This window comes from Theropithecus gelada, chromosome 2 (assembly GCF_003255815.1).
Source record: "Theropithecus gelada isolate Dixy chromosome 2, Tgel_1.0, whole genome shotgun sequence".
NCBI classification, from domain to species: Eukaryota; Metazoa; Chordata; class Mammalia; order Primates; family Cercopithecidae; genus Theropithecus; species Theropithecus gelada.
The window spans coordinates 193,861,322-193,872,152 of record NC_037669.1 but is presented as its reverse complement, the minus strand read 5'-3'; the positions used below and the strand labels follow the sequence as shown (position 1 = coordinate 193,872,152).

The 10,831-nt window shown below is 40.2% G+C and overlaps 1 protein-coding gene across 4 annotated transcripts in view; it reads right to left on the bottom strand.

Moving 5' to 3' along the window:
- Positions 1 to 7,040: 7,040 nt before the first annotated feature.
- The window catches only part of FYTTD1 (forty-two-three domain containing 1), a 31,649-nt gene continuing 27,858 nt past the window's right edge, over positions 7,041 to 10,831 (bottom strand). For 2 of the 4 annotated variants that reach the window (XM_025374940.1, XM_025374939.1), the window contains one exon: positions 7,051 to 9,515. In XM_025374940.1, the coding sequence (XP_025230725.1) occupies positions 9,417 to 9,515 (99 nt within the window). In that variant the 3' untranslated portion in view covers positions 7,051 to 9,416. Of the gene's footprint in view, positions 9,516 to 10,831 lie in introns of all 4 variants that reach the window. The other 2 variants (XM_025374938.1, XM_025374941.1) reach the window with 2 other exon arrangements.

Here is a 10,831-nt window from a genome sequence, read left to right as displayed (position 1 = left end):
ATGCGCGGCCGGACCGCTGGGTGGGCGGAGAAAGGGGCTCCCGGACCCCGCCGGTTCCCGTGACGGGCAGCACCGCGGTGCCCCTCGGCGCAGCCGGGCGCTTGCCCCCGCCCACATGGCGAGCTTTTCAAGGGGAATTAAAACGGACTCTCAAATCCGGAGCAGCCCCTACTCTACCCTCCCAGAGGCATTTCTAAAATGCCTCTGCAAGAACATCTTCCAGACAACGCTCCGCATCAAAACTTCTCCGCCTTGCTCCCTCAGTAGTGGAGGATTAGACTAAGCATTAAATTAAGATTTTTTTTTTTTTTTTCTTGAGACGGAGTCTCGCTCTGTCGCCCAGGCTGGAGTGCAGTGGCGTGATCTCGGCTCACTGCAAGCTCCGCTCCCCGGGTTCCCGCCATTCTCCTGCCTCAGCCTCCCGAGTAGCTGGGACTACAGGTGCCAGCCACCACGCCCGGCTACTTTTTGTATTTTTAGTAGAGACGGGGGTTTCATCATGTTGGCCAGGCTGGTCTCGAACTTCTGACCTCGTGATCCGCTCGCCTCTGCCTCCCAAAGTGCTGGGATTACAGGCGTGAGCCACCGCGCCCGGCCAGGATCCTTTCTTAACACTGTTGCTGCAGAAACTTGGATGGTGAGAGGAGAGGACCCTCGGAGATACGACCTAAACCGTTTCCCAACTTCATTGTATTACCAGATGATCTAAGTCGAGATTTGATGGACTTAACTATGGTTGCTGGAGAGAAAACAAACATGTGCTAATTGGGCTCAAAATTCTCATTAAAAACGTTATATAAATACTTTATATCATCCATCCCTTTTATAAAATAGCTCTTCTTAATGAAAATACAAGAAATATCCTCAATAGTACTTGTCCTTTTGGCAAGATTGTATTGTTGTTGGATAAAGCAAGATTAGAATAGTATTAAAATCTAAAATGTTGGTCTGGAGCCAAAACTGAAGAATAGAAAATGATCTGACCATAATCTAAATGTGGGAATTAAAGGTAGAACCGAAGAGATACTCTAAATTGAAACCACTCAAGTAATGAAAGAATGGAAAATGCTTCATTTAAAACCAATTAGACCTCACTTATATTGCAACCAGTCTCTAGCACATTCTTCAGTCTGTTTTACTGAAGAAGCCATTTCTGCTATATGACGTAAACCTTACCAACAGTCAATCAGCTAGTATTTACTATGGAAATAGAAGAGGCTGTCAGATACAATCTTTTTCCTGGAAGATCGCAATCTAATTATGGAACCCAGACAGGCCAATTAGAGAATGAGCCTTAAAAAGGGCTAAGAGTGATGGGGCTTACTTACGAGTTCAGAGAAAACTGTATCATGGATAAATTTTGAATTAAACCTGAAGGATTATGAAGTAGGACAAACTGGAAGGTGAGACTGGAAGATGGATCAGCATGAACGCATCCAGATACGACTTATAGTGGTAACATGTGGAGGATATAAAGACCACAGATCAGAAAGTTCGGGTCAGAGAGCAAAAGAAAAATAAGGATGAGAGATCCTCTCATTCAAGCCCCAACTCTTCAATGACACCTCAATTGGCATGAATTGCTAAATGCTAGAAGGTATAAAAATGTTTAATCCCAGTGCCAAAGTTGATTAGTTAAAACAGCTGCCCAGAGAGCTGTTCTATAAACTCTCAACACATTCTAGTTACTTCAGCAACAAGTTCCATGATACATAATCAATATGTTATGAGCATGGGTCACAATGGTGGGTGACGTATTTGTCATCTCCAGCAAATAATATTTATCTGATGCATATATAGGTTTTTGTTATCCTGGGCTTCCTAAAATTGTTATTCGAAAGATATTAAGCTATTTAAGGGCAGTTTTTAATTTATGTTTTTAGGGAGATTTCAACTACAATGACTAATTTGTCTATTCACATATTCCATACTAATGCTACAATGCTGTAGAATTAGTTGCCAGATGTACCTTTTCAAATGCACTATTGTCATCCGATTGCTTATTACCTTCTACATCTACACTAAATTCTGTCAAGTTCTCTGTAACAGGCCTCATTCCTCCTATCTACATGTATGAACACATCCATTGTAATAGCAACATACTATGCTAGCCCTGAACTGACCAAGCTTATAGATTAATGTTTGAATATTCAACAAGATTTTAAGGTCCTTAATATAGTAAACTCTATGCTATCCTAGGACTGAGTATATTTTTAGGAGTTAAAAAATTAGTCAACCCTTGCTTGTGCCTGTAATCCCAGCTACTTGGGAGGCTAAGGTGGGAGGATTGCTTGAGGCCAGGAGTTCAAGAGGCCTGAGCAACACAGTGAGGGCACCCCACCTCCCACCCCCGGTCTCTAAAATTTTTTTTAAAAATTAGCTGGGCGTGGTGGTGCCTGACTGTAGTCCCAGCTACTTGGGATGGTGAGGCAGGTTTGCTTGAGGCCAGGAGTTGAGGCTGCAGCAAGTTATGATTGTGTCACTGCATTCTAGCCTAGGAGAGAATGACATCCCATCTCTAAAAATGAAAAATAATTTTAAAAAATAGTAAAAGAGTGGAAAGCAGCAGAAACTAAAGATAGATTACGTACACACACAGGAGAGGTTGTGAGGAAAGAAAAAAGAATTACAATTTTCGGGTCAGGTGTGGTGGCTCACACCTGTAATCCTAGTACTTTGGGAGGCCGAGGTAGATGGATCACCAGAGGTTGGGAGTTCGAGACCAGCCTGACCAACATGGAGAAACCCCCTCTCTACTAAAAACACAAAATTAGCCAGGTGTGGTGGCGGGCGCCTGTAGTCCCAGCTACTCGTGAGGCTGAGGCAGGAGAATTACTTGAACCCAGGAGGCAGAGGTTGTGGTGAGGCGAGATTGTGCCATTGCACTCAGCTGGGCAACAAGAGGGAAACTCCATCTTGGAAAAAAAAATTACAATTGTTAAGGAAAACAGGGTTCCTAAATCAGTAGATCCCTGTCTTTATTAAAAATATAAAAGTTAGCTGGGCATGGTGGCGGGCACCCGTAACCCCAGTTACTCGGGAGGCTGAGGCACAAGTGCTTGAACCCGGGAGGTGGAGGCTGCAGTGAGCCGAGATCACACCACTGCACTCCAGCCTGGGCAACACAGCAAGACTCTGTCTCAAAGAAAAAAAAGAAAAAAGAAATGTAGATATTTAAAAGCCAAAAGAAACACCTGCGCATACGGGGGAAACTGAAGATGTTATATATACTATTATATGAGAACAAGTTCTAGGTAAAGGAAGGATGGGAGGCAAGATAGAGGAGCAGTTAACGTTGCAACTTCTAAGGATTTGAGGCTTCAGCTGCAAAGTAAGGGTAGACTATGAGGGAATTCTTACCCTACTCCCTCCATCATCTCCACAAAGTAGGTGACAGCGTCTTATGAGAAAGAGATACCGGAAATGGAAATGGAGTCTTTGTGGGGAGTTCACCAAAGAGTCTACTGATGAATAAAAGAAATGATGAAAGATAGTGGCACAAAGGCCAGGAGCAAAGTGGTTTATAGGGATCTGTAACTTCTTCCATCACTGGTCTGTGGTCTGGGAGCAGAAGCGGAAAAAACAGGCAGCGCAGGTTATTCAGTGTAAGCAATTGATACAGTGTACTTCCCAGCTTCTTCCTGTTTATTTTACAGACTGAAAGTTAACTCATTCAAAAAGTTTCACTAAAATCTTAATCTTTCCAGCTCTGCGCTACACTATACCATGCAAAGGTTATGTCCTCCCTTCCCTCTTCTACTCACTAGAAATTTATCACGGCCACTCCTTCTAAGACCCCACTTCTAGGCCGGGCTCCGTGGCTCGTGCCTGTAATCCCAGCACTTTGGGAGTCAGAGGCGGGCGGATCACCTGAGGTCAGGCGTTTGAGACCAGTCTGGCCAACATGATGAAACCTCGTCTCTACTAAAAATACAAAAATTAGCTGGGCGTGGTGGCACGTGCCTCTAATCCCAGCTACTTGGGTGGCTGAGACAGGAGAATCGCTTGAACCCAGGTGGCAGAGGCTGCAGTGAGCCAAGGATCACTACTGCACCCCAGCCTGGGCAACACAGGAAGACTGTCTCCAAAAAAAAAAAGACTCCACTTTTAGGGCAGACACAGTGGCTCACACCTGTAATCCCAGCACTTTGGGAGGCTGAAGTGGGCAGATCTCCTGAGGGTAGGAGACCAGCCTGGCCAACATGGTGAAACCTCATTTCTACTAAAAACAAAAATTAGTTGGGCGTGATGGCTCAAGCTTGTAATCCCACCTACTCAGGAGGCTGAGGGACAAGAATCGCTTGAACCCGGGGAGGATCCTGGGAGGCAGAAGTTGCAGTGAGCCGAGATCGTGCCACTGCACTGCAGCCTGGGTGACAGAGTAAGATTCCATCTCAAAAAATAAAAAAACTCCACTTTTATAAACTCAAAGCAGTATGAATAGGATTGAGGTAAATCCCATTCTCTTCCTTGCTGAATACATTTATATATTTGCTGAATATATTTAATAAATGTTTGATCCTTCCATTGCTTACTCCTTTAAAAAGAAGTCCTAATAATTAACTTTTTAAAACTTTAGGCCGGGCGCGGTGGCTCAAGCCTGTAATCCCAGCACTTTGGGAGGCCGAGACGGGCGGATCACGAGGTCAGGAGATCGAGACCATCCTGGCTAACACAGTGAAACCCCGTCTCTACTAAAAAATACAAAAAAATAGCCGGACGAGGTGGCGGGCGCCTGTAGTCCCAGCTACTCGGGAGGCTGAGGCAGGAGAATGGCGCAAACCCGGGAGGCGGAGCTTGCAGTGAGCTGAGATCCAGCCACTGCACTCCAGTCTGGGCGACAGAGCCAGACTCCGTCTCAAAAACAAAACAAAACAAAACAAAACAAAAAAAACTTTATACAGGAAAATTCAGACAACATGATTCTTTTCTCATTAAAAGGAAATGAAGTAGAAATTACACATGCACACGAGGAGAATAGCTTCCAACTAATCTTTAAACACTGGTACACCTCATCTGAATACACTCAGAGGAAGACATTTCAGTCCCAGAATGGCATCACATTTGCTTGTGTTATCAAGCTTCCTATTAAACATAGGTAGAAAATAAGCTGTAGGCCGGGTGCGGTGGCTCCCGCCTGTAATCCCAGCACTTTGGCCCAGGCAGGCGGATCACCTGAAGTCCAGAGTTTGAGACCAGCCTGGCCAACATGGAGAAACCCTATCTCTACTAAAAATGCAAAATTAACAGGTCGTGGTGGTGGGCACCTGTAGTCCTAGCCACTCGGGAGGCTGAGGCAGGAGAATCGCTTGAACCCAGGAGACGGAGGTTGGGGTGAGCTGAGATCGCACCATTGCACTCCAACCTGGGCAACAAGAGCGAAACTCCATCTCAAAAAATAAAATAAAATAAAACTGTAGTGAGAAGGGAAATAAAAGATATCAGAAGTCTACAAGTTCTAAGTAAACCTTTAAATCCCTATTAATGGTCCACCATAGTCCACAATTCTTGTAGTAAATGCTGTTGATTGAAGTATCATTTTTTTAAAAAAAGAAGCTAGTTCCAAATTGATCTATCCAAAAAGAACCCTCTCTAAAGGAAGCTTTACATGCTTAACTGCTTTTTCACAGTGGCAAGAAAAAAATAATAATTCTGATGAAAACTGAAAGCACTACTGATCAGAAATGAATTATTTTCTGCTTTAATATTACCAATATGGTATTCATTTTCTCTACTGCCAAGTGAGTTTTTTTTTCTCTAATCTCTTTGTAGTAAAAATAAATCAACAAAAATTACTCTGGGCCTGTATATTTTGTGTGAATTACAAAGCTATTAACAGCAAAATATTAATAATTAAATATACACACCTATTCTAATAAAAACTAGCCACTGAGGATTGAAGCTTGTTTCCTCAGACATAGTATTTTATGATTGTCTTAAACAGCTGACCCCTTGAACAACGTGGCTTTGAATTACTTGGTTCTACTCACAAGCAAATTGTTTTGAACCAAAAAAAATCTTGGAATGCAAAATCCATGTACACAGTGGGCCAACTTTTCGTATACACAGGTGGACTTCAGTATTGTGCAGGGTTGGGTATATACAAGGGTCTGGAACCAATCCCCCATGTATACTGAGGGACAACTGTAATTAAAATTGTGGTGAAGAGTTTATGCCTGCTTTTAAAAACTGCGTATCTGATTAGGAATACTGGACTTTTCTAACAGGCCTACCTAACTTGAATAACAAAGTAATAAAGTATAATCATCACTGGTAGAATATATTTACTTACCATGCTAAAAATGCTAAAACATGGCTATTACCAATTCTTAGGTATTTGAAAACCATACACCATTCCACTATTTTCTGTGGGTGTTCAATTCACAGAAGCAGTTTATTATCAATTAAGAATTAGAAGATCTGAGCTCAAAAAATAACTCTGCCACACGCAACTCTTAAAAACACTGGCACTCACTTTATTAAGATGTAAAAGGAGCGGTAATCCAGTATTCTGCATTGCAAAGTATATTGGATTCTTTTCTTTTTTTTCTTTTTTTTTTTTTTTTTTGAGACAGAGTCTCACTCTGTCACCCAGGCTGGAGTGCAATGGCATGGTCTCGGCTCACTGCAATCTCTGCTTCCTGGGTTCAAGCAACTCTCCCGCCTCAGCCTCCTAAGTAGCTGGTACCACAGGCACATGCCACCACACCTGGCTGATGTTTGTATTTTTAGTAAAGATAGGGTTTCACTGTGTTGGCCAGCTGGTCTTGCTCCTGACTTCGTGATCTACCTGCCTTGGCCTCCCAAAGTTCTGGGATTACAGGCATGAGCCACCCTACCCAGCCTGGATTCTATTTTTTAGATTCATTTGTTGGAGCTACAAATGAAATCATCAAAAGAGAGACGGATGCTAATAGGAGAGACTAGAGTGAGTTACCAATTTTGCTAGTAGATAACGTTTCACACTCTAAAAACTACAAATAACCACTACAAAGTTCTTCATAACATAGAACAATCTAAAAACCACAACTCAATCTTTAGAGCTAAGAATAAATCATGTGAAACCTGTAACATTTTATTTGTTAAAAATGAACAGCTTCAGAATAGATCTAAATGTAACTTTTCCAAAAAACACCAAAAAGTACAGTGTAAAGCACCTCCTCATTAAATACAAACTTCCGTTTTGTGATGCACTGCATCAATGTTTTGCATATACCTTGATGCAAAGAAAATTTTAAGTTGCATCCTGTTTTTTAAAAAAACCAAAACTTAAGAACTGAACAAGGATTACAACCACATTCCAATAAAGAAAATTTTCCTTCAACAAAGCATATTGTTTTGTTTATATACATGTGACCACCAAGAGTTTTAATTTAGTTGTACCAAAGGCAAAACATTATACTTAAAATTAAATTACAGATGCATGAAGAATAAAAATTTAATATACCAAAGACAATTTGTTATTTGATGCACTCAATGTCAGTATTTGGGGCAATTTTTAAGGTTTTCCCAAAAAATGGCATTAATAGCTCTATACAATAGGTAAGAACAGGAAAATGAAAACACCTTTATACCATATTTTCACAAACCGTTCTAAAGACAGCAAACTCGAGCTCAGCTGCTTTTCCTTGCTTTAAAATAAGCTACCAGTAATTCTAAATCAGACTAAAATGTACTGTTCCTAGACCAAATACAGGCATTCATACTTGCAAAAATGTTTTGCAATGAGTTCTTGGCCTATATGAAAAGCATCAAATAGCTAAGGAGAGACTAGAATTTATTTTCAAATTCTGTGACTGACTTCCAATAATCACTTATCAGTACAAGTACCAGCAAAATATCAGATATTAAGAATCAGATTTAATTCTTTGGTATAAGCGTGAAAACTGTTACTGATAGCTTTCCATGGCTAGCATAAATCATTAAGTAACTCAAGAAGCATGAGAGGCAACAATGAAGTCTAGTATACAATGCAAGGCAGGCCAAGAACGATGTTTGTTTTACAGGAAAAGTCAACACTAACAATCTACTCCTGAGAAACTAACACCTATTTAGATGTTTTTAACATAATGGCAAACTAAAACGTCAAGCCTCAAAATGACCAAACTTGTAACGTATAGCTGGAAGATTTTGCTGCATTTGGCATTATACCGTAATTTACAGTATACAACATCTGAGGACTCAGTACTATCTTGGCACAGACTCACTTCTCCCACTCCCTCAGAGGTGGCAGGTGGCGGGGTGGTGGGGGAGGGCATTTTTTCCCCATAAATGCCTGAACTTTAATTTATACAAGAAATCAGTGAAAGGTAAACAACAAGGTTAATGTAACTCTATTATAAATTTTGCATTTTTTCTGTGACATATACAAGTATATTTTTGTTTTTGGAGCTATAAATTATTTAATTTTGCAATCTTCAAAGCTCATAAATTTCAACTTTTCAAATAAGAAATGTTAACTTCAAATAAGAAGTCTAGGACTTTATGGCTATTAATTTTACTATCAAAATATCCAAGGGACTCAATTCAATGTAATAGTTATAATTCTTCTAAATATCATTTGAATACTTTGTGGACACTAGACTCAAGACTATGCTAAATCCAAACAGTACACCTATAACCTGGGTTTTGAAGTTTTTCATCTCAACTACCTGTCCTTCAACTTGCTACTTACTTCCTCTCATGCCTTCGTTTATTAAACACAAACTGTCATTTTTAAAAATTGGATCTTCTCCTCCAAGGCCCTATCAGATAACCTTGTAAATATGCATTTATAGTCTTTAACACCAACATTTTAAACTGAGACTAGTACCTAGAGTCACATTTCTTGTTAAAAGTTCAGCACTAAAGCTGTACAATTCCAAGGGATTACACTGTCTGAAAAATGAACCAAGTTCTAGATATTCCCATAAATCTCAAAACCCAGAACCGGAATTCTAATGCATTTTTTTTTGTATCTCTAATGAAGAAAAGGCAACTGTACTGACTACATCAACACTATTAAAGGGTAAGTGACAGCAACAAAGGGACCTACTCATGTTTCTGAAGACCAAGATTTACCATGACAAAGTCTAAAATATGGGCAAAGGTGATGAGATCCTGAATACCACTATCATAAAAATAATCAATTTCGATCTTTCTGTCTTCCTTCTGCTGCATGAGGAACCAAAGAAGTCAAACAGATGATTGTTCTGTCTGAGCCAACCATGAAATCTTCAAGAACAGATAGGTATAATCCCTATTATTCTTTCAGGGCATTATTTTATACGTTAAAAAAAAAAAACTTCAAAAATAAAAATAAGAGTTATTTAGCCTTGTGAATATTTTGAAGTAAAGTTTCTTGAATTTCTGTGATGAACTCTTCAAGCAATTCAACTTTTCAGAGTCATCTCTCAAAAGTTCCTTTGACATGGGACCTATCCCACGGTTACAAAGCGGCTTCCCCCTTTGTTGTATGTGAGAGTGGCTCTTTGTTCCTTCAGGATCCCAAACCGCTCATTCAACGTCATCCCTGTCTAGAGAAAAGAAAAAAACAAAAACAACAGCAAAGCAACAATTAACAATTTTACTGAAAGCCACATTTGCTTTGGAACAATAATGTGATCTTATGATTAATTAAAAGTAGCGACAACTAACATTTTACTATTATGTGTATGACCTCATATAAAGCCTACATTATATACTACATAAAACACACATATGCTATAATGCCTAGAAGTCATACACCCAAAGCCCCTATCTGAATTATTTTCAGGCTGTGTAAACACTGCCACCAACTCATGATGTCACTGATAAAATAACTCTTCAGACCTGTAAATATTTTATAGCAAATTTTCTTGGATTACGGTGAGTTCAACACAGAAATTCAAATTCAAAGGAAAATCTTTTTTTTTTATTAACAACAGCATCTATAAACTATACCATTTCTGGAAAAAAAAAATAGTAACAAAATAAAAATAAGCAAAACAAATTTGGTCAAATTTTTTTTTTCTTATTTTTTTATTGAGACAGTCTGTCTGTCACCCAGGCTGGAGTGTAGTGGTGCAATCTCAGTTCATTGCAACCTCCACCTCCTGGGTTCAAGCAATTCTCCCACCTCAGCCTCCCGAGTAGCTGGGATTACAGGCACGTGCCACCACACCCAGCTAATATGTTTTATTTTTAGTACAGACGCGGATTTTCCATGTTGACCAGGCTGGTCTCAAACTCCTGACCCCAAGTGATCCACCCATGTTGGCCTCCCAAAGTGCTGGGATTACAGGTGTGAGCCAGCGCACCAGGCCAATTTGGTGAAATTTCTATCCATCCTTCGTATCTTCAATTTCACATTATTTCAAGGAATACCAAAAAACCATCTGACAAAATCGAATACCTATTCATGATAAAAATTCTCAGCATATCGGGAATAGAAAGAAGTTTCCTCAATCTGACAAAGAGAATCTATTAAAAAAAAAAAAAAAAAAGAAAAGAAAAAAAGAAACTGGGCCAGGCATGGTGGCTCATTCCCGTAATCCCAGCACTTTGGGAGCCTGAGGCAGGCAGATCAAAAGGTCAGGAATTCGAGGCCAGCCAGGCCAGTATGGTGAAACCCTGTCTCTACTAAAAATACAAAAAACTTAGCCGGGTGTGGTGGCGCATGCCTGTAATCTCAGCTACTCGGGAGGCTGAGGCAGGATAATTGCTTGAACCCAGGAGGCAGAGGTTGCAGTCAGCCAAGATCGCGCCACTGCACTCCAGCCTGGGCGACAGAGCAAGACTCCATCTCAAAAAAGAAGAAAAAAAAAATATATATATATATATATATACACGGCTAATATCATACTAAATGGTG